Genomic DNA, 23,769 nt, shown 5'->3' on the forward strand with positions numbered 1-23,769 from the left:
CGGAGATAAACAGATTAGGTATGGATCTGATTATGATATGATTCATCCACACATATATTGTGTACACACACATACAGCATGCACAGAACCGCGTGGAGTCACAATTAAGAGATTGTGATATAAATATTTTCCAATATGCACTTATTTATACACACACACACACGTATACACATGCACATGCCCACACACACACACATTTACAGGAGTAACGTCGTCATTACATTGTTTTCGGAAATGAAACGCAAGCTCACACACACACACACACACAAACACACATATACACACACACACACGCACACTTTACTTTGCCTTGTAAACTGTAAAAGTGCAAAGTTCTGTGAGTACCTTATGTAGAAATTGTGCAGATTCAGTGTTAAGCCCTGCATGTACATTATCATCAACAGTGTCACCTCAATCTCCCCTTTTCTGATAGGCAATTGTGTCATTTTTTAATTTTGCAAATGACCCATTTTGGAGTCAAGGTGGTGATAAAATATTGCAAAAATGGAAAATCATGATTCTTCAATTTTCTATTTCTATTCTATCCCATCCCTTCACCACCTCACCCACTCCCGGTCGGTCATAATTGATAATTAAATCCCGGGCTGTGATGTGAGGGAGTCTGGAGTGTGTATTAGACTTAGAGAGATGACGAATGGCTAACCTAATTCCACTCCCAGACATCCCTGAGCAATGGAGCAGCTGCAGCAAGAAGCAATCTGGAAGATCCCCCCCCCGCCCCAAAAAAAAAAGACACATGCTTTTTGCCTTACCTTTAAACACACACATGAATACACTCAGAGATCTCCTAACACGGAGTCTCATATAAAATGGTTTCCTTCAAAGAAGGGAATTTCTTCCCAAACACAAGCACAAATGTTTTTTAACTGAATAAGAGGTGACAATTTGATAGTCTTCATAAAAAAAACTCTAAAACCAAACTTTTATTAAACACTGAATATTCCACAACTACCGTGTCAAACTGTGTCATTAGATTTGGGAATTTTGTCTCGGCACGTTTCGATCCGTTGACTGGTCTGTAGGTTTTTTTATGGCCTCCTGTATCATCTCATTCAAACATGGGCATGGCTATGTTCGTTCGGGAACTGAGAATCGCATGCATTTTTCCCATAGAAAGTGTGTCGTGAAAGGCAGTTTGTGCATTTGCGCTCACGTCTGCTTTTCTTGGAGAAGGCACATGTGTGTCTTGGCAGCATGGTGTATTGATTAAAACACACTGTCTTAAGGTCACGTGGTCGATTTGTTGAGTCAACCATGCCTCTGAGGTCAAGGTCTACTTTGGTAAGACATGGAGCCTCTACGTCGCATGACTTGATGCCCCTGTGATATAAAACTAATTTGTGATGAATTAATCTTCAACTCCCAGGAATACGCAGGTAATGATCCAGGAGTCTTTGAACCCACTGGTGTGATTAGCCTGAGGGAACCTCTTAATCCAGACTAATGGTCCAAAGGTCCATTAGGTCCATTAGGTCCAAAAGGTGTCAAATTGAATCCCCACGGTCTCACATCCTTTTAGAATGTCCATGCTCTTTAAGTAAGTTTAACACAATATTTTTCTTTCTAATGACTTAAATAACAAAGCTAATTTAGAATCTCAAAATATATCAAATTTTAAGAAATCTTTTCTTACATTTCAAGGATAGATAGTTGGTCAGTCCCAAGAAATGTCAAGTTAATTTAAGTGATTTTAGGTCGGGTGCAAATGTTGCGTACCGTTCCATGTCACATTTTATCTTTTTGACCTGAGTGTTTGTGAAGACTTTGAGCCTTTCAAAGAAGAAGAATATGGCTCATTGTCCAGCAGCACGCTTGGAGAACAATCCCCGCCTTTTTGGCTAAAGTGGAACGACGCTTCGGAAAATAGAACAGCGCTGAAAAAACACTTTTTCTTTGTTCTCCTGGGTCAGCATCAGCAGATGTGGAACTCGGTGCTCTGCCTGTTTCATGAGGTTGAGATGGGTCTAATTCCATTTAAACAAAAGCTAGATTTCCTCAAGTACCAAGAGACTAACTAACTATTTCATTCGTGGTGCGTTGGCATGTTTATTTAATTGTGTAACCTTCAAAACGATTAAACCTCCCGCTGTGTTGTTGACGCTGTTGGTACCGTTGTAGTTTTTGTTTTGAATTTTCAAACATTTTTGGCAAAAAAAAAAACCTTCACAGGCAGGGAAGCGGAAGTACAAACAATTTATAGCAAGACTTTCAATGCTTATCACCATTCTTTTTAATGCCGCAATAATAAGCCAGTGCTGCAAAGGATGCAATGGGCAAATGTCTGGACGGGTTCCCCTTTTCACTTCAAGGGGTTTTCTCTAATGATTTCTCTAATGACTTTGGGCATGGGCCTTATTTCTAATTAAAATACTCGAATAAGAACCCTGAAGTCATCCACAAATTAATGCATCAAAACATTGTGTCATGTGACATCTCAGCATAGTTTTGGTTTTGTTCGCGTAAGTAAGGTCGGTCTTTTCCTTTTCCTCAGGTTATCTCGGGATGGCTGGGTGAGGTTCGGGTGGTTGTTTGTTTGTTTGTATTCAGGATTTCGGTTTTTATTTTCAACGGGATATAGATTTACTGTCGCCCGATTAGCCCAGGAGACGTCATTAAGGGTGTCACCATGACCGCCATGTTCGTGTGTGTGTGTTTTTGGATTATGTTCCTTTGCGTGTCAAGTGCCTGTGCCATGTGGGCGCACGCCTTTTTGCAGTTCAGAAGCGTGAACATGTGCATACAATGCATACGTATGTTATTATATGTAAACACACTTCTTGTTTCCCTCTCTTCTATCTCTCTTATTTAAGTCACAGTTATACAAGAATAATCCCATGATAAACACTTTATCAGAATTCAAAAAGAACAGTGGGTGAAAAGTGAAAGTTTTTGATAACTTTATCAGGGCCAAGCTGGGTCCTTCTGTCATAATAGCAGGGACAATCAACACAAAACATGAATGTGTTTTTAATACATTTTAAAATGTGATATGGTGACCTGTACTTAAATGACATGAAAAGACAAAAATGATTAAATGTGACTCTCTGATACCTGTAATGTTGAATCAGAACTTCCCAGGTGGGTGTACTCAGACTGATGTTGCCAGTAGCATGAGCTGATAATAGAGAGCGGGGGGAGATGGGCAGATGGACAGAAGAAGGAGAAACAAGAAGCAAGAACGAGGGAGAGAAAGACAAAACAGACAGACGGAGGGGCAGGTGCGGAAGGAGCAGGAGGGGTGGAGGGCGGGTGGACGGCGGGGTTTAAGACAATTAGAGGAAGAAATTAAAGAGGATGAGCGCGAATCTCAGAGTAGAAGAAGAGAGCAGCAGACTAATCTATTGCGTCTACCTACTGATCCGGCCTGTCTTGAATCTTCTCCTACATTTCACCTTCTCTGCCCCGGCCGCCCCAACCCCCACTCCCCTCTTCTCTGTTCTATCTTTATCTGACTTTACTTTATAAAGGTCTGTGTGGAAGAAGGTTCTTCTCCAGTGCCAAGTGATTACATGGGACCCTCAGGAACCCACCCATTGCAACACACTGATCCTGGATCAGTTTGTTGTAATCAGGATCTTAAATTATGCTTGAATTATTCTCTATCCTCACTGTTCTGGTTATAAAGTTAGTTTCAGATCTTCATAGACTGTTCTAGTTTTTGCTCTACCTGCACTGGTCATGATATACACATTACTGGTTATTGCTTCTCTTGTGTAAATATCTTTTGAAATTATCAATAGGGTTAGGGTTAGGGTTAGGGTTAGGTGTCCCCAAAAATCACGAAATTATCGATATTGGGGTATTGGTCAAAAAATATTGCGATATTTCGACTGGACTGCCACTGGACCCACTTACACTACACTACGACAGAGTAGGAAAAAACTCAACATTGTATGATTATTCCTTCATACAGGAAACCATCTCCGATAAATTGTAAGACAGTTTGGCAGACAATATGTTTTCAGGAAAGTTATTGCATTTTCATCTACATCACCGGAAAACCTTTAATGTGATCAGGTTTACCACAATCCATCTTATTAGCTCTGCTTGTGTAACATATCACTGTTATGATTGCTTCGGAAAATAAAGACCATGGCACCACTTGGTGACGGTGGTCATAAAGTATAAATGATAGGAGGAGCGGCGGATGCTTTGCGTTGCTTAGCGACCGGCCTGTGACTTCATGGATACGGTCAAATCCAAGTCCTGCTTCCTGTCAGGGGGTCAGGTCAACCTCATCAAGGCAGTTTGATGTGTGTGTGTGTGTGTGTGCGTGCGTGTTTGTGTGCCTGTCGGTCCTTTCCCACCCCTTTTCCCCATCCCAACCCTTTCTTTTATCCTCTCTGCCCTTCCTGTTGTTATCCTCGTCTCTCTATTCCTCGCCCTCCCTGTCTCCCTCGCACATGGATGGCCTCGCTCTCTCTTTCGTAGTCACCCGCTTCCTTACACTCCCTGCACTATTTGACTTGATCCCTCCCTCTCTTATCTTTCATCTCTTTCTCTTTCCTTCCGCTCCCTTTCGCTCTATGTTGCTGCTCCTCGCTCGTATTTCACCTACACTTTTGCTTTCCATACAGTACACCCCTTTCCCTCTCTCGTGTCTCTTTTTTATTATTTCACTTAATCTTTTTGCTTTTTCATCCCTTTTTCATCCCTTTTTCATCCCCTTTTCATCCCTTTTTCATCCCTTTTCCCTCCTGTGCGTATGAAAGAGAGAGCTTTTCTTTGTTTTTGCCTGGAGCTTTGATGGCTCTCGGTGATAATGGAAGGCAATAATGTCGACACACTCGGTGCTTCCTTTTTAAAGCCACTTCGACAACCCCCCCCTCTCTTTCTCTGCTTCTCTCTCTTTCTCCTTCTCTCTCTTTGTATCCGACTCTCTCTCTCTCTCTCTCTCTTTCTCTCTCCCTTTCTCATGTCAGTGGTTCTGTCTCTCCCTGCATCTTATTGGCTCCATCTTTCTCTTCCTTTTACTTCGTCCATATGTACTTCCCCCTCCTTCCCTCCATACTTCTACTCCTTCTTTTTATCACTCTCTCTCCTCCTTTCCTCTGCCTCTCTCCCTCGCTCGCTCCCTGTCTTTTTTTTTTTGCCTTTATAACACACGCCCGCGCGCGCACACACACACTCACACACACACACACACACACACACACACACACAAACACCTGGTCTTTTACAGCAGTAATAACAGAGATGATGTCACAGTTGCCATGGCAGCGGGAGGGTGACTTGGCTGGTTGCGTTGCCGTCTAGAGGCCTGGTTCATTCACTGCAGATGAATAAAATCTTCATGCCAGGGGACCGCACCGTGATCGAACAGAACAGAGCAGAAGAGACAGGAAATAGCGCAAAGAAAACACGTCAATAAGATAATCCATAATAGACAACGTCAGAGTAGGGCAGAGTTTGGAGCGACCTGCTATCCGTCACAAGGTCTGTTTTAAAATCTCTTTGACTTTTAAAGAGATTTTATTTGTAAATGCAAAATGTCCTTTTTCTTAATCATACACATTTTTGTTTCTTATTCAGTGACTGGATTGCTTTATTAGTTATTATATTTTATATCTAAAAATATTATAATAATTATTAGTATTTCATTATTCATATGTATTTGATATATATTTAATCATTTTAATTTACTAATATTTTCAAAATTTGTTATATATTTAAAGTCATTGTATTGCTTGTTATTATCCTTAATTGTCTGCCATATTTACCTATTCCCTCTAAATTCTCTGTAAAGAAAGGGATTCAAATTCAGGGTATTTATTCACAAGTAAGGGGTATTATACCATTAGAGAATAGAAGAGAATAGATTAAAATGGAGAAGTTGATCTCAAGGTAATACCACTGTTACAAAAATTTTAATTATTCTTCCTCTCCATGACTCGATCCATGGCCACTGAAGACGTCTTGAAGACTCCAGATATTTGGCAGGTTCCCCACCGCTGCTACAGGGATAGAAACAAGCATCTGTACTCAACAGCTTCTATTATTTAGAGAGGAGTCGAGGGGAAACTCCTGAATATGTTTTGGTGTCACCATCACACCTGCACTCGCCATCTGTCGGGACTCACACATGGTGTTCAGTCAAAGACCAATATCCTGTTACACACACACACACACACACACACACACACACACACAAAGACACACAAAGACACACAATCGGGCCGGTGAAATTAAATGGAGCCAAATTAAATGGAGCTTTAATGATGCTCCGAGGAAATACATTGAGCCACAAGCCACAAAGCTGAGATACAAAGATACTGGTTGGCTGCTTTAGACCGGTGCTGGATGAAAGGAGATTAAAATCAAAGGTTAAGGTGTGCAACAGCTGAGGCTTTTACAGGACAGCCAGACAGACAAAGAGATATCTATCTGCCAGTCTATCTATCTATCTATCTATCTATCTGTCTGTCTGTCTGTCTGTCTGTCTGTCTGTCTGTCTGTCTATCTATCTATCTATCTGTCTATCTGTCTGTCTGTCTGTCTGTCTGTCTGTCTGTCTGTCTGTCTGTCTATCTATCTACCTGTCTGTCTTTCTGTCTGACTGTCTATCCATCTATATATCTATCTGTCTATCATCTATCTGTCTATCTATCTGTCTGTCTATCTGTCTATCAATTATCTATCCGTCTGTCTGTCTGTGTGTGGGTCTGTCTGTCTGTCTGTCTGTCTGCCTGTCTTTCCATCTATCTGTCTGTGTCTCTGTTTGTCTGTCCTGTGAATGCCTGGGCTGTGGCATGTTGCACACCTTAATCTCTGATCTTAATCTCCTTCCATCCAGTCTAACACATTCCTGTTTGGGTTGGATTTTCCTCCCTGCTCCCTGCTGGAGCACGCATTGACTTAAAAGAGACACAGCCATGGGTACTTTGCAGTTTGTCTAATGTGTGTTGGTAAAAGACTTCTTAAAGGGCCTCCAAGTACTTGTTTTAAGAAGTCTTGAAACAGTATTTGTAAAAGCGTCTCCTGATTAATTTGGGTGTTTTGAATGTTGTGCGGACAGACAGACAGATGGACGGACAGAGATAGATAGCTAGATAGATAGATAGATAGATAGATAGCTAGATAGATAGATAGATAGATAGATAGATAGATAGATAGATAGATAGATAGATAGATAGATAGATAGATAGATAGATAGATAGATAGATAGATAGATAGACGGGTAGATAGATGGGTAGATAGACAGGCAGATAGACAGGCAGATAGATGGGTAGAAGGACGGGTAGATGAATGGATGGATGGATGGATGGTTGGATAGATAGATGGCAGATAGATGGGGACATAGACGGGCAGATAGACGGGTAGATAGACGGGTAGACAGACGGGTAGATAGATAGATAGATAGATAGATAGATAGATAGGCCCACTGTCCATAAAAATAGGTTTATAAAACAAAAACACCTTAAAAAGTCACAGAAACGCAGAGGAATCAAACACATTGTATGATATTTTTATATGAAGTCTAGAAACCATTTGTACTTTTGCTCAATACATTTATTCTGGGTGTTCTTATAGGACTACAGTCACACCTTTAAAAATAGATTGAATCGAGGTCTCCATGGTGAAAAAAAATAATGTTAGTATTTTGTCATATCAAGAGCAGTGGAAGTTAGTACAGAGTTTGCATCTGTCATCTGTGACTTTTTTATGCTACTGGTGCTGTCCGACCTGGAGAGACTCACTGGAACAGCCTCACAAGCAGTTTAATCTCCAAGTTACGGAGTAAAAGGACAACATTCAAAGAACTCAAATTAATCAGTTAAACGTGAGTCACACTTTGATGGGGTAGCTATTGTTATAGCTTTATATTATCCAACCGAGCTGCCTTGACCTTTTCTAACATATGCCGTATACAGTATATGACCATATACTGTATGGAGATGCTTTCCAAATACTGTTTCTAGACTTATTTAAAAAGGTGCTTCTAGGCCTTTTGAGACTTGTTTTACCAGCACACGTTAGACAAACTGCATATGACCCATGGCTGTGTCTCCATTAAGTCAATGTATGCTCCAGCAGGGAGCAGGGAGGAAAATCCAACTTAAACAGGAATCAACATCCTGCCGGAGGACTCATTGACTGTCTGTTTGCGCTATCGACTGCCTGTTTGGGTGTCAGGGCTTTGGGTTGACTTTCCGTCATTTTTTGGTAATTTTCTTACTTTTTTTTCAGGAGTTGCTGGCTTATTCACTTCAGGTCATTTACTGTAGCTAGTTCACTGGCTGACTCAACAATATTTGGGTCAGTGTAGCTGAAATAAACTACGCACGAGAGGAAGCAGAGCAACATATAGCACAAAGGTCAGAAGTCGTTCTCCACGGGTCCGGATATAGAATGATGGATTTGCATAAACAAGTAGAGCACACAGAAGATAGCTGTGTGTGTGTGTGTGTGTGTCTGTCTGTCTGTCTGTCTGTCTGTCTGTGTGTGTGTGTGTGTCTGTCTGGGTGTGTTTTGCTTTGCTTTGCAACTGGCACTCTGGGCCAAATGCTGTCTTCGTGACACCCTTTCGTTGTTGCTTTTCTCCCTCTATAGGTGAAGATACGGTTTGGTGTCCGACAGCAGATCCTTCCTGCCTTACCACCTTCTGTTCCACCCCTTCTTCCTTTCCTCCTCTACCTTATTTCCCCTTCTACTTCGTTCCTCTTCCTATCTCTCCTCCCATCTCTCTCTTGTCTCTCTGTGTGATGCTGGGCTGTGGGTGAGTGTGCGCCCGTCACCAGTCTGAAGCTGGGGAAACTCAAGGTGGTACGGCGGCAGCTGCTGCAAAGGTGCAAACAGAACATTTCGGCTTTTAAAAAGTCATACTTTAATAATACGAACACTTCAATGTTCAGCTTTAGCTGTAACTGCTGATTTACGTTTGCAGGTATGAACACCAGCCGTTGGTCTCCTGTCTGGCCGGCCTCTACGGCTGCCAATGGAGACGATACCAACGAGCCAAGGCACAGCCAGGGGAGTGCTGCTGCAGCAAGGTACACACACACACACACACACACACACACACACACACACACACACACACACACACACACACACACACACACACACACACACACACACACACACACACACACACACGTATTAACAAATACATAAATAAAACTCCCACTGTACGTAGGCACGCACACAATGAGTTTGGGTGGTTTGCTGAGCAGAGGGGAATCAGGGGACTGAGGATCAGATTATTGATCGTGCAGCAGACTGGCAGAGTGGTGTTTTCCTGCTGAGGCAGCAGTCAGTTTTACTGAGTTTCCACTTCCTGCGGCAGAAATCACACTCATATCTACACTGTCAGCTGGCGGCCATACTGCTTCTTTAAGCACCCAGGAGGACGAGATCCTGTGTGTGTGTGTGTGTGTGTGTGTGTGTGTGTGTGTGTGTGTGTGTGTGTGTGCGTGTGCGTTTCTGTTCCCAGGTGGAGTGTGGAAGCTTTGGCCTCCTGATACTCACCTTCTTTTTGAGTTTCGTCTTCTTGTATTTCTGGAGCGAAGCTCAGAACGACTACAATGACTTTGACTGGTGAGCCTCTTAACATCTGTAATCGGCATGCGGTTTTCTCTGTGGATCCATTTATAAGCAATAACCTAAAATTTTTTTCCAAATTTGTCAAAGCGTTAAAATATTTCATTGCGCATATCAGCTTGAGAACCCCGGCTTGTGTATGGTATCATAAGGTGAGCATACGGTCCCGTCCCTGATGCCCCTGTATTCCCGGCTCTCTGTGTCCAGGTTTAACTTTGGGACGCTGGGCTTTTGGTTCCCCTGGTCTCTGGTGCTGCTGGCCGTGGCAGCAGCTTTGTTCACCTACATCGCCCTGCTGCTGGTATGTGAGTCCACCATGATGGATACAGCAGCAGTCGCTGTGGGGGTGTTGGGTCCAGAATGGGAGAATGGGTTTGTGCTGCTTCATTAGTACACAAATACTACGTTTACTGTTTAATGTTTTTTATTATTTTCTTCTCGTTTATGCCTACTGAGGTGAAATTACTAGAGATTTCCTTTCGCCTTTAAAAGTTAAAAGGACCTATTATGCCTTTCCTAATTCTCTGTCATATATAATAATGTTGCAATGTGATGATGTTGATATTAGACGTGGCGGAAGTGTCGAATAATGAGGTAAACTAACGACAAAGTAATCGCTGTGAACAAAGCGCTCAGGCTTCTGACCGCTCTGAACGCTCTGTTTTAAAAGATTTTTTTCTACTCTGTGCACGAGCTGACATCAGCTCATCACAGATTTCCTTATATGGTCATCTGCTCCATCTGCTATGCATTTCTCCAAACAAAACCAATAAAATCGTGTTTTTATTTATGGTAGATATATTTATTTTATTTATTTTATTTTACTTTCCAATGTGTACATGAAACAAAAACTTCCCGCGTGTGAGAGTCCCGGTGCCGGAGCCCCACACGACAACCAAAGTCGAAACACACTATTCAGTGAGGCCTTGTAATCTGATATGAGTGAAGATGAAAGTTATGGAGTAAATAGACCGAAACCAGGAAGCCATGCTCATTGGCTCACAGAACTAGGGGCCTCGAGAGGGTGGCTCCTCCCACTGAAAAAGCCTGTTTTCAGGCAGGATGGATTTGATGCACGTTAGAATGGCTCTTATGTATAATCTGAGTGGTGTTTTCTGCAGAAGAAATCAAAAAGGTGCTTTGGGCACCTCAGAGACCCACAGTATATAACCTTGTGTATAAAAGGGAGCATAATAGGTCCACTTTCACAAAAAGTACTATGTTGTTATGAATCAGAAAAACAAATCCATCCAATACCTTTCAAACAGAGTAGAACGAACAAACAAAACAATTTGCATTTACAATCTTGTTTCAGTTCCAAAAAGAAAAAAAAAAAAATCTTGTTCCAGGTTGTTGAGAGAAGATCATGATGCCATGTTGTTGTACATGTTGTCCAGGTGCTGGCAGTGTGTCTGCTGTCGGAGGGACAAAGACTGTACCTGCACTGGACCCACAAGGTGCGCACACACGCACGCACGCACGCACAAGCAGCCACACACACATCCACACACATACAGTAGACACATACACACCAGGGGACACATGCTCTTTGGGACGCACACACGCTGTGCTTCTGTTTCCATGAAACGCATCACAACCCAAGCACACAGACAGAGGCACATATACTTATTGGGACAAGCACATAATATAAAGAAACTCACAAATACACACACACACACACACACACACACACACACACACACACACACACACACACACACACACACACACACACATTATCTGAAGATGTGTGTTACTTAAGTGAGTTTAGTTTTAAAGACTAAACATTATGAACAGAATCCATCTTAAAAAACAAATACCCTCCACTCTATTTTCCATTTCTGTCTATTTAAGGAGCTCTAGTTGAGTTGATTGGCTCTGCGTGTTCTTAGATCGGCATCGTGGTGACACTGGCGTTCTCCGTCACGGCGACCGCCATCCTCTCTGACCTCTGGAGCAAAGAATGGAAGACCCTCCTCCTCTCGCTGCAGGTGGGCGCCAAGCCACCACGCATTAGGCAGCCATTATGCATTAAACTGTAAAATAAGGAGAAAAGTAGTTGCACTAAACACTGTCATTGTTTAATGGCAGCCTGGGTAGGATTTAAAAAATGATTGATTATTTAAAAAGTAATACTGATTGCTACAAATGATGCGAGTCAACGTTTATCTGACTCGGTAACATGGTCCTAAATATCCCTCTCACTTGGTGAATTTATCTAGATTAACCTTTGTTTAAATCTCAGGAATGCACAATTTGATTTGCAGCAGGGCAAACTCAAAAGCACCTCATGTTACAAGTTGAATCTAAAAAGGTTGAAAATCAGATCCTTAATTGATCCCGGGGGTATCGCAGTTCCCTCAAACAACACTGACTGTAACCTCTCCTCTGGTTGCCTAGGTGACGGCTCCTTTCCTCCACGTGGCCGCTGTGTCGCTGATGACCCTCCTGTCCTGGCCAATAGCCTTGCACTTCTTCCGCATGAACAAGAGAGGTGAGCGGTCTGATTGGTCGCCATCTTCACCCCCTCCGGTCGGAGGGGGACACTGGTGCGCTCCTCGGGATGGTGCCCTGGGTGGCCGCCTATGTAGCATATAGGAAGAGCCGGCCCTGGATCTCCTATTCTGTTTTTTTTTCCATTTTTCTTCTCAAAGTGATCTCCTGTGGTTTCCCTCTGCATCTGTTGTTGTTGTTGTTGTCTTGTCTTCCCTCTCACGGTCTGTCTCTCTTTCTTTATGTCTTTTTGTCAATATATCTTTTAACACCCCCCCCCCCCACACACACACACACACACACACACACACTGTCTCTCTCCCTCTCTCACTGTCTTCCTTTCACTCTTTTTAATTCTCTGGCCTTCATGGTCACTCTGGCCCTGGTTGCCATGGTGATGTGATGGGTGGCAAGGTGTAGAGTAAGGCCGGGTGGTGGTGGTGATGGAGGAGGGTTGGGGGGAGCGGGGGTCTTTCAGTCTTTCAGACTCATGAAAGACTGCAGTGGAGAGAGACAGACAGACATACAGACACAATGTGCAGGTACCCCAGGAGGTGGGTTAGTTAATATTTTTTGGTGGTATCGTTTTGTCATCAAATTAGAGTTTGGCATATTTTGACACGTACACCTACACATGTGTGTTGTCTAAATCAATGATGATGAGATGAATTGACTCCAATTTTTTTTTTAAATTTTGTTGTGTGGTTATTTTGCACATTTGGGCTCGCGTTAGGGCCTAATAATGCAACGCATTATTTTGTTGCATATTTGATTGGGCACAAAAAGGTTTGTGTGTGTGTGTGTGTATTTCAATGTGCGTATGCTTGTTGTCATTGTGACAACTGTAACTGTTATGAATCTTTGTTATTTCTCTCATATTCTGACTCATATTCCGTGTGTGTGTGGGTGTGGGTGTGGGTGTGTGTGTGTGCGCGCGCGTGCGTGCCCCTCAGTGCGACAGGTGGCCATGCTGGGTCTCTACCTGTCGGTGCTCTTCTCTCTCTTCCTGGTTCCTCTGGGGATGTACTCGCCCTGCATCAAGGAGGCCGGGACGCTGGGGCCGCCGCCCGCCCTGATTGGACACAGGGGAGCGCCCATGGTGAGGGGCCTCGGAGTCCAACTCACAGATCTGATGTCTTCGCTATTTCGCCCAGCTAAATCATAATGCATCATAACTTCGACAAACTAGCGCTTCTATTTGGGACGGCGTATGAGGGCTTTCTGCTTTTAGAACTACACACACTCTTTGATGTGCCACATGGCAGATTATCACTGACCTACTTAAACACTCAGAGAGAGAGAGAGAGAGAGAGAGAGAGAGAGAGAGAGAGAGAGAGGGGGGGGGGGGGCTATAACAAATTCATTAGATTATGATCAACCAATTGCCCGGTAAGGTAGATGAGAGGGTGACTGGCGAGGGTGACGAGGCCGGGGGCTTCACAAATCATCTACTTAATAATCTGTGTGTGCGTGTGCGTGTGCGTGTGCGTGTGTACAGTTGGCTCCAGAAAACACAGTTCTGTCGTTTGAGAAGGCGGTGGAGGCTGGTGGAGCCGGACTGGAGACCGATGTCACAATCAGGTAAACTCATCAGTCTTTGTTCTGACAAATTTCATAAACCTTTTTGGCCCTCATCCATCCAAGTGTCCAGTGACCACTTGCAGTATCCTTGCAGGGACCACAGATTGAAAAATGTCTGTATTAGTAAACATATGTATCTATATAGGTAAATAAGTAATATAGTATAAGTCATATCCACTACAGCAGAAAGTCTGTGTCTGGTTCTGCGTTCCGTTGCAAATTATGGAGATCAGATGTTAGGCTTCACCTCCTCCCTCCGGGCTATTGGATTTATGACAACGCTAATCCAGTTATCTGTTTGCATCTCTGTCAGCCATCGCCGCTCACACGTTAGCATTATGTGGAGCTTCACGTGACCAACAGGGGAATTGGGAGCAGAGCGTGACTCGGCATTAGCCCGGTGACAGGGTGCATTGTAATCCGGCTAAATATTTAGACACCTTGTGGGGTTGTTTGTGTGTCTGTATGAATAATTATGCTCTGCAATACCTGTGAAATTAAACAGTCAAAAAAATGTGTGTGCGTGTGTGCGCGTGTGTTTATGAATATGTATGTGTGTGTGTGTGTGTGTGTGTGTGTGTATGTGTGTGTGTGTGTGTGTGTGTGTGTGTGTGTGTCTGTGTCTGTGTGTGTGTGGGTGTGCGTGTGTGTAAATGAGACAGATGACTGTGGGAAGCCCTCACTGGGATCGCTCCAGTAAATAAACCTTTGATTAATCACGTTTATGGAAGGTTTTAATCAGCTCACCTCTTCTTTCCCCTCTCTGTCTCTCTCTGTCTCTCTCTCTCTCTCTCTCTCTTTCTCTCCCCCTCTCTCTCTCTCTCTCCACTCTCCTCTCTCCCCTCCCTGCGTTCAATCACCCCTCTTCCCCCTCCTCTTGTGTCCTCTTCTCTCCTCTTCCACCACCCACTGTCTCTATTCACTCACTTGCCTCTCTTCCATCACACTTGTACCTTTCCTGTTTTACCATCTAACTATTCTTTCTTTCTTTCTTTCTTTCTTTCTCTCTCTCATTCATTATTCCTCCCTCCCTCCTACAGTTATGACGGCGTACCCTTCCTGATGCACGACTCCACCCTGAGGAGAACTACCGACGTAGCTCAGGTATTCCCCAACCGGACGCACGCCGACGCCTCCATGTTCACGTGGGCCGAACTGCAGCAGCTCAACGCAGGAAACTGGTTCCTCTCGGTACGACACGCACACACTCTGCGACAATGTTCCAGCCCATCCAAACGCACCTGCAGAGCTGTCCGTCAGCTGAACACTGATTGGTTGAAAGTGGAGGAAACGGCAGTTAATGAGCTCAAATACAGGAACAAAACAATAGCAGAACTAAGAACCCGCAGGAGATGGAACAGTTAGAGGAGAGAATTGATGTTTGAAGGCACAGACCTATTTAATTGAACAAGTAACACCAGGTGCTGGTATGTAGGTGTGTTCCTTCATGAAGATGCAATATTTAGTGTTTAAAATGAAATCCCTGGTGACTAACTCATCAACTATGGTGTGGAAATGTTTTTTTTTTTTCTTTTCTCCGCCCCATTTCCAGAGGGACCCGTTCGGCATGGCCTCCTCTCTGAGCGAGGAGGACCGCTCCAGGGTCCAGAACCAGTCGGTTCCGTCCCTGGCCCAGTTCCTGGAGGTGGCGGCTCGGAGCGGCAGGCTGGTGCTGTTCGACTTGCGCAGGCCGCCGTTCGGCCACCCGTACAGCCAGTCCTACGTCAACACCACCCTGCAGGTGGTGCAGGAGCACATCAACTCCTCGCAGGTTGGTGTAGACGGTAACACTGAACTGGATTAAAAAAATATTTAATAATCATTTTGAAGGAATTCTTGAGTTCGAATTGTTCCGAGTCTGCAGTGGTACGTATTGCTTCAATACACTCTCATTTCAAAGTCCAAAAAGCTCATCCCAGCTAATTAACGCCAACAGTGTATAAACAATAATTTGACAAATCTTTCTGTTTGTTTCTTTTCTTCTGGGCTTGTGTATATATTTATAATAATATTAATAATAATACTAATAATAATAATAATAATAATAATAATAATAATAATAACAACAATTATTATTATTATTATTATTATTTTTTTTTTTTTTTATATAGAGCATCTTTCAAAACAAAGCTTCAAAGTGCTTCAGAAGGCAAAAAAAAAACCATTTAAGGTTATACAGCAGTGGGAAGGAAATGTAGGAGCAACAAGAGCTACATATGAGGAAGAGTATAATAAGTACAATTATATACAATTATATTAAATGTTGAATATAAGTTTTAAGAAGTGACTTTAAAGGTGGAAGTGAAATCAAACCACAAGCCCCAATAAGGCACACTTATAAATTATGTCTTTAAGGGGGATTTAAAAGAGGATAAGGAGCTCACCAGTCTGATCTCCTCATGGAGGTTGTTCTAGACAGTGGGGGCCCCGACAGAAAAGGCACGGTCAACCTTGGTCTTCGGCCAAGGTTGTGGGATGGCTGACAGAACCTTGGCAGAGGACCTCAGATTGCGACCGGTCACGTATGGTGTCAGAAGATCTGAGATTTATTTGGGTGCGAGTCCAGAACAGGCCTTAAAAGCCATCAATAATATCTTAAACTAAATTCTAAAATATACCGGAAGCCAATGAAGATAAGCTAAAATAAGAGTAATGTGCTCTCTGTGCCCTCCTTTTTTGGTTTTGGCGGGGAGTCTGGCAGCTGCGTTTTGGACAAGCTGTAATTTATATAGACTCTTATAGCTCAGACATGTGTAGAGAGAGTTAGAATAGTCTAAACGAGAGGAAGTTAAAGTATGTATGGCAGTGTCTAGATGTTTCCTGGATGAAATTGAACTGATCCTGGAGATCTCCTGAGCTGCAAAAAAGGGAGATTGGACAACTGTGTTAACATGCTTGTTGTCAAAGGTGACTTTAAGATTTTTGCAGTTTAGCCTGTGTTTTGTGAACAGATGTTTTGTAGTATAAGGATTATCGGTGCCAGGGCCAAAAATAATGAGCACAGTTTTATCAATATTTAGCTGCAGAAGGTTCTGGGCCAGCCAGCATTTGAGGTCAAGGATGCAGTTGTTCAGTGTATTCATTTGATAAAAAATCATTGGGGTTAAAACAGGTACAACTGAGTGTCATCCGCATACATGTACTACTACTTAGATGTACTGGAAGTAACCTGTATACTTACATCCATTTTTTTATGTATTAATAGCATCTAAAAGTTCATTTAATTCATTTAATTTAATGACTTTTCTGAGGTAACATTTTTAACCTCTGAAAAGTCATTAAATAAAGGATGTGTTGTGAAAAATCAAACTGGTTGGTAGCCATATTTATAAATGTGATATATTAATTTAACATTCTGCGCGCGCATGCGTGTGTATGTGTGTGTGTGTGTGTGTGTGTGTGTGTGTGTGTGTGTGTGTGTGTGTGTGTGTGTGTGTGTGTGTGTGTGTGTTGGGCGCTGTCAGTAAAGTGGAACCTGATTGGCTCGTAGAAGGAAGCCCCTACGAGGTTAAATGGCCTGAAACACTGTAATATCAGAATTGCTGAGGCAGTAAACATCCCAGAATGCAATTATTTGGCTGTTACTGTAGAAATCACAATCCCAGCCATTGACCAGGAAAACTGCGTTCAGCCTGTGCAACATGTTGCTATGGGAAGGCTGTGTCCACTATTTATAAGCCAGTGGATGTAGTAAGTGAACAAAAACTTTAATCAAAAAAAAGTAACAGTAGAAAATGAAAAATGCTTTGCCGCCACTTCTTCAAAACACTCACTTATAGTTATCCACTTTATATTCTCTGCATTCCTTGCATGCTGTAATTCCTGCTCTGTGCACTCTGTGTGTGTGTGTGTGTGTGTGTGTGTGTGTGTGTGTGTGTGTGTAGGTGCTGTGGCTGCCCTCTGAGGACCGGGCCACGGTTCAGGCTTCAGATCCTGAGCTGCAGCAGACGTCGGGACAGAAAGCCTCCATACAGGAGCTGCTGCACGCACACATCAGCACGCTGAACCTGCAGTACAGCTCCATGAGCCAGCAGCACGTCAGGTACACGCACACACACACACACACACACACACACACACACACACACACACACACACACACACACACACACACACACAGGTATCTGGTGTTTGTCTGAGAGATGTTGAGATCAAAGTGTGTTCCAGGTCTTTGAAAAGCTAATGATCTTCTGTCAGTGTATGAAAGAACCGACTATATAAATTTATATATATATATATATATATATATATATATATATATATATATATATATATATATATATATATATGCCCTTCATGCTATATACTGTAGAAAGACAGAAGCAGAGAAAGATTTGGGAAATTACTTTACTTCCCCTCCCTGTTCCTCTCCCTTTTACCTTGACTCTCCTCCTCTCTCTCTCTCTCTCTCTCTCTCTCTCTCTCTCTCTCTCCTCATTTCACATATCCTCTGTCTGTTTGTCTCTTCATTCTACCTGTTCAATCTTCCCACCTTTCTCTCCTTTCATCACACTCTCTCTCTCTCTCTCTCGCTCTCTCTCTTTGTCTCTCGTCGTTCCCCCATATTTTACTTCTTCAAACTGAGCTGAACTTTCTGAGCACCATCTGCACCCAGCCTTATATAACTACACACACACACACACACACACACACACACACACACACACACACACACACACACACATACACACTCACACACACACACACACTTAAACACACACACAGAAGTCGATACACACATAGAGTAGTCTACTACACGTATAAAACAAAAAAGCTAAATTTAAAACATAGAACAGTGTGTGTGTGTGGGTGGGTGTGTTTGATACCACTCATTATCATATGAACTCTATTTTCCTGTAGATGATGGGACATCTTTACTACTTAAGTATTTCTAGTACTTATTTTGTTTGCTTCCCCTTGGATTGCCTCTATTCTTTTAGGTAATTGCAGAACAAAGGTAATGATAAAAGGTTATGTTTATAATTCAACCCCCTCTCTCTGCAGTAAGTACTGGTCGGTGAACATCAGCACCAACCTGTATGTGATCAGCCAGCCCTGGCTCTTCTCCCTGGCCTGGTGCGCTGGGGTCCACTCCGTCACCACCAATTCTGTCCAGCTGCTGTCTAACCTCCGGCAGCCGCTGTTCCTCATGGTCAGAGAACACACACACACACACACGCACGCAACACACACACACACACACACACACACACACACACACACACACACACACACACACACACACACACACACACCTCACACTGTATTAAAGTCTAGTATTAAATTATGTTGTAGTGTAGTGCATTAGTATTGTATTATATCAAGGTTAGTGTTAAGGTTAGCCTAACCCTAACCCTATCCCAATTCTAACTCACAATTATCTAATGCACCAACTAACTAGCTGATTAAAAATATGGTAATAATATTTATTTTTCTTTCTGTTCAGTTTGGTCAATTTGGACTTTCTTAAAGGTAATCAAAATCACTCTGTCTACCTGTTTCTCCCTCTCTCTCTCTCTCTCTCCCTCTCTCCAGACTCCAGAGAAATACAGTCTGATGTGGATTCTGACCGACGCCTTGTCAGCCTTCCTCATCACCGCAATCTTCATCTTCCACTGGTATGTAGAAACACACACACATGCACACACACATGCACACACAGACACACAGACGGCACACACACACACAGACACACACACACACACACACACACGCACACACACAGTCACTCTGAGCTCCTCTGATCCTCATGTGCGTGTGTGTGTCCTTCAGGTGGAGAGAGAGAGGCCTGTACTTCTGGTCTGGCAGTCGACAGACCCATGAGAACGGACCATACAGCAAGTTCAGGACTGGTACGACGACGGTGTTTCCATGCATGTTTACACACACGGACGTTGGCGAGTTCCCTCTGCACTACTGCTCTGTCTTCACCAGGAATCGTTTTAAGAAATATTAACAAAAAATGTTTAATCTTGTAAAGATTATTAAAACTTTACTATATCATTTTGAAAAATGCTATTGTTGTGAAGTGTTGGAGCCACCAGTGGATCTGGGGGTATTATATTATTATTATTGGGATTGAAATTGAAAATGTCTCAATACCAAAAACAAACGCAGAGGGACCTCTTCAATGTCCTCAGACGTACAGACTTCCTGTCAATGTGTCTTTCCATCTCGCCCTGTGCTCTCCAAGTGAATGTATACTGAATTTAGAAACTGTCCAAGTATGGGAACGTCCCCTTTTGCGGCGCTGTCAGTAAAGTGGAACCTTATTGGCTCATAGAAGGAAGCCCCTACGAGGTTAAATGGCCTGAAACACTGTAATATCAGATTTGCTGAGGCAGTAAACATCCAAGAATGCAATAATGCTGTTACTGTAGAAATCACAATCCCAGCCATTGACCAGGAAAACTGCGTTCAGCCTGTGCAACATGTTGCTATGGGCAGGCTGTGTCCACTATTTATAAGCCAGTGGATGTAGTAAGTGAGCAAAAACTTTTATCAAAAAAAAGTAACAGTAGAAAATGAAAAATGCTTTGCCGCCACTTCTTTAAAACACTCACTTATAGTTATCCACTTTATATTCTCTGCATTCCTTGCATGCTGTAATTCCTGCTCTGTGCACTGTGTGTGTGTGTGTGTGTGTGTGTGTCTGTGTGTGTGTGTGTGTGTGTCTGTGTGTGTGTGTGTGTGTGTGTGTGTGTGTGTGTGTGTGTGTGTGTGTGTGTGTGTGTGTGTGTGTGTGTGTGTGTGTGTGTGTGTGTGTGGTGTACATCAGATTCCTCAGAGGTGATCTGTGTTCGCTGGAACCCTCTCCATCCCGACTCCCCCGCTGGGTCCCTGCTCTCCCTCCCCCTGGCCTTCGACCCCTGAATCGTGCATGTCGCTTCCTGCATGTGAAAAAAAAACAAAAAAACCTCCAGTCCAACTCCACCTGCAGCGCAAAGGAACCTGCTTTCAGACTTTTGAGAGTCCCGCTAGAACAGAACTCAAAGGACACTGAGGAAAGGTAAAAGAAAAAAAAAAAAAAAAAGGCCTTAAAAGGAGCTGAAACCTGGTACCTTTACAGCCAGACCCAGCCTGAGCAAAACCTTTTTGAGATCGATTAAAGCCCATATGACGCCTGGGAAGACCCAAAACCAGCACCATACGACTTTTACCCAGGCTCAAGCTCAGAACCCGCCTCTACCTTATAGTGATGCAAGGCTCGCGAACGATTCGTTTGTCGCGAATGCATTATCAAATCGGGCGTCGCTCCGGGCAAACGAGTCGTTCGTCTCGTCACCTCAGCCGCGGCCCGAGTGGATCTTCCACTTGGGAACTGAATGTATGATTGTATGAATGTAAAATTACACTTTACATTCCAACAAAATAAATTGACAGAATGGAACGATTCCTGAGAGAATTCCCGTGAGAACTCTTTCGGCTCTCGTCCGCCGTCCTCCCTCGCTCGCCGTGCGTCACGCCGCCTGAGCCCGGCGAACGAATAGTGGGAAAATCGAGCCGCAAATCGGCTGAAAGCCTCTCACTGAGCGACGCGTCAAGAACCTTATCTCCGAACCTTTCACTCGCACCTTTTCCTGCACGCCGCCCTTCATGCATGTCTCATCTGTCATTGCACCTGAATGAAAACGTGTCCTCATGTGTCAGATGTGGAGGTCACTCAAATCGGGAGCCATCCCACCTGCTTTGCCCGGCCAGTCGCGCTTGCATGCGTGGGTGGGGGCCTGTTTCTGTGTCTGTATGTGGCCTGAGAACCCCTCGCGCTGCTGCGTGGGGGCCCTCTCCCTGTCCGCTCCCGTCACCTCGTCACCCCCAACACTGCCTTAGCCACGATGCCAACCACTTCCTTTGCCTCCCCCTCTCCCTCCCCCCGCAGAGCTGAGCGACGTGTGGTCCATCTCCAGCGTGAACGCCCGGCCGGACCTGCAGAGCACCCCCAGTTCACCCGCCACCCCCCACCTGCCCACCATCACAGAGGAGTGACCGGGGTGGGGGGGGGGGGGGATATAGAGAGGGGGGGGGGGGGGGGGGGGGTGATCAAACACTAGCAAGAGAGGGAAGGACAGAGAGAGAGTGACAAATGACAGGAGAGGTGTTAAAAGGAAAGGGAGGGAACAAGAGGAGCTGAGCAGCAACGCAGGACCCAAAGAAAGACTGAATATCAACGACAACTTGAGAGGAAAAGGGGAAATGTGACGGGAGCTTAGATGAAAAAAAAAAAAAAAAAAAAAAGCAGAATGGACAAAGAGAACAAGAACCTCTGTTCCTCCATCTATTCTGTTGTTTCATTGGGTAAAAAGCGCGGTAAAAAGAACCGATCTGCCTGACCACTGAACTCACTCGGGTTGGTCGATCCGGAGGATCCCGTGCCATTTCCACAGCATTCGTGAGCCGCCATTCCAACTCTGGCTAATGAGGACATGTTGCATTAGCTGAAAAAGGGTGGTAAAAAAAAAAATAGCCACAAACTGGAAGACCCACGGCCACCGTTACCACCGAACGAGAGAAGACCTGAGGAGGTGGAAGAGGATCCGCAGGGAAAGAAACACCTCCATCCGTACGCCCGTGGCCGCCCCGTCTCCATTCACAGTGTATAAAACTCGACGGCCGCTGCAGCGCGCAGCAGCGCGCCACAGCGCGCCGCAACTCACGCCCGATGGATGCGCGACCGAAATAAAATACATTATTGTAGAAGTTCCCATGCGCGATCGAGGTTTTGGCCGCTCCACAGTCGCGGGCCGCGCTAGCGCTCTCCTCCCTTGCGTCTCTGATTTGGCCGAAGCTTGGACCGCGCTCTTCTTTACTGGCGAGATGAATGTAAAACTAGGTGTTGAAAAACATCTTATCCGTACGTTGCTTCTACGTCTGTTGATCTCTGAATGTATATTTACGCTGGTCCGGGTGTCCCAGAAGCATGGCGGTGTGTTGTTTCTTCGGTGGACAAAGGCGACGTCAGATCCCGGTACAAACCGTCGCTTCGAGGCGTCCTTGCATTCGGCACCTGCCTCACGTTTGCCTTGGACGTTTGCCGTTTTATTGATCGGCCCCCGGGAGGCCTCGCAGCGTTACGTGGAAAGGGAACGCAGGCCTCCCCCCGCTTCTGCATGGCAGCAAAACGCGCTTCCTCCGCTTCAGCGCAAAAACCCAAGCACGCGGCTTCCCCGGATCCGGCCGGGAAAATGTGCTTTCTGCTACTCCAACCATCTAGAAGAAGCCTGAAACGTGTTTTTCGGGATCGATAGTACACCGATTACGATATCGCAGAAATTAGTCGAAGCATAAAATGTGTTAAGTGCCATGACGTATTCTGTTTCTCCTGGTCGGGGAACGGAACCAATTCCCGTCACCGGACATAGCGAGAGCCCGCTCAGTACCGGAGCCACGTGGATGTCACCTCCGCTACGGTGAACTGCGAAGCGTAGAACAGACCACGACGTAGACGTAGATATCACCACGTGTTGACAAATAGTACCGAGTGGCTGCTCTGAAGAAACTAGTTAAGTATTTTAGTTGAATATAAATATGCTCTGTGCTTTGTGATGTTGTCGTTCTGAAGCCGCTCTCATCCAGGATCGTCCCTTCACGCTTCAAAGTCCGAGACGGTCGAACGGTAAAAAAAAAAAAAAAAAAGAAAAAGGCAGCGATCACATGACAAACCGCACCGAGCCCTTTGGACTCATCTTTGACGGAGGGGGAGGGTTCACTCGTCTACAACCGTGGAAGATATTCCCAAATTACTTGATCTGCTTGTTAGAACTCGTGGCGGACAAAAGGGCGCGGTCAAGCACCGGCTGTCGTCCGGCTTGACCACGCCCCTTTTTCCGCCACAGACCTGCTTGTTGCAAATTGTTCCGAGTACGTGAACAAGACCTTCTCTAACGGAGGGAGAAGAAGAAGCCCCAGACGTGAAACGTCGTGAAGGTCACGGGTGGGGGTTCTGCGGAACTTTGAGGGAACCAGCGGACAGAGAAATGTGTCAGATTGTTCAATTGTTCACTATTCTCTACTCACTACTTGCGACAAAAACCAGACCCGGCTTCCAAAACATTTCCCACCTCTTCCTGTTGTGGAGCCGCTTTCGATGTTGGGTTGTTGACGTCCCACACGGGGTGTGTTTCCAGGTGCGTTCTG

At 44.4% G+C, this 23,769-nt stretch overlaps 1 protein-coding gene across 1 annotated transcript in view; it reads left to right on the top strand.

Annotated features, from left to right (window-relative positions):
• LOC307234853 (glycerophosphodiester phosphodiesterase domain-containing protein 5-like) overlaps nucleotides 1–21,629 on the top strand; it is a gene marked incomplete at its 5' end in the record, with an annotated part of 29,933 nt that extends 8,304 nt beyond the window's left edge. Inside the window, 17 exons of the mRNA XM_080006717.1 lie at nucleotides 8,572–8,582; nucleotides 8,743–8,807; nucleotides 8,906–9,011; nucleotides 9,455–9,558; nucleotides 9,769–9,862; nucleotides 10,959–11,018; nucleotides 11,454–11,552; nucleotides 11,962–12,055; nucleotides 13,008–13,153; nucleotides 13,553–13,635; nucleotides 14,676–14,826; nucleotides 15,188–15,406; nucleotides 17,520–17,677; nucleotides 18,640–18,787; nucleotides 19,171–19,253; nucleotides 19,408–19,487; nucleotides 21,515–21,629. Coding sequence (XP_079862843.1) covers nucleotides 8,572–8,582; nucleotides 8,743–8,807; nucleotides 8,906–9,011; nucleotides 9,455–9,558; nucleotides 9,769–9,862; nucleotides 10,959–11,018; nucleotides 11,454–11,552; nucleotides 11,962–12,055; nucleotides 13,008–13,153; nucleotides 13,553–13,635; nucleotides 14,676–14,826; nucleotides 15,188–15,406; nucleotides 17,520–17,677; nucleotides 18,640–18,787; nucleotides 19,171–19,253; nucleotides 19,408–19,487; nucleotides 21,515–21,621 — 1,808 coding nt within the window. The 3' untranslated portion in view covers nucleotides 21,622–21,629. The remainder of the gene's footprint in view (nucleotides 1–8,571; nucleotides 8,583–8,742; nucleotides 8,808–8,905; nucleotides 9,012–9,454; nucleotides 9,559–9,768; nucleotides 9,863–10,958; nucleotides 11,019–11,453; nucleotides 11,553–11,961; nucleotides 12,056–13,007; nucleotides 13,154–13,552; nucleotides 13,636–14,675; nucleotides 14,827–15,187; nucleotides 15,407–17,519; nucleotides 17,678–18,639; nucleotides 18,788–19,170; nucleotides 19,254–19,407; nucleotides 19,488–21,514) is intronic.
• Nucleotides 21,630–23,769: the final 2,140 nt, after the last annotated feature.

Source organism: Zeus faber (assembly GCF_960531495.2).
Source record: "Zeus faber genome assembly, chromosome: 9".
NCBI classification, from domain to species: domain Eukaryota; kingdom Metazoa; phylum Chordata; class Actinopteri; order Zeiformes; family Zeidae; genus Zeus; species Zeus faber.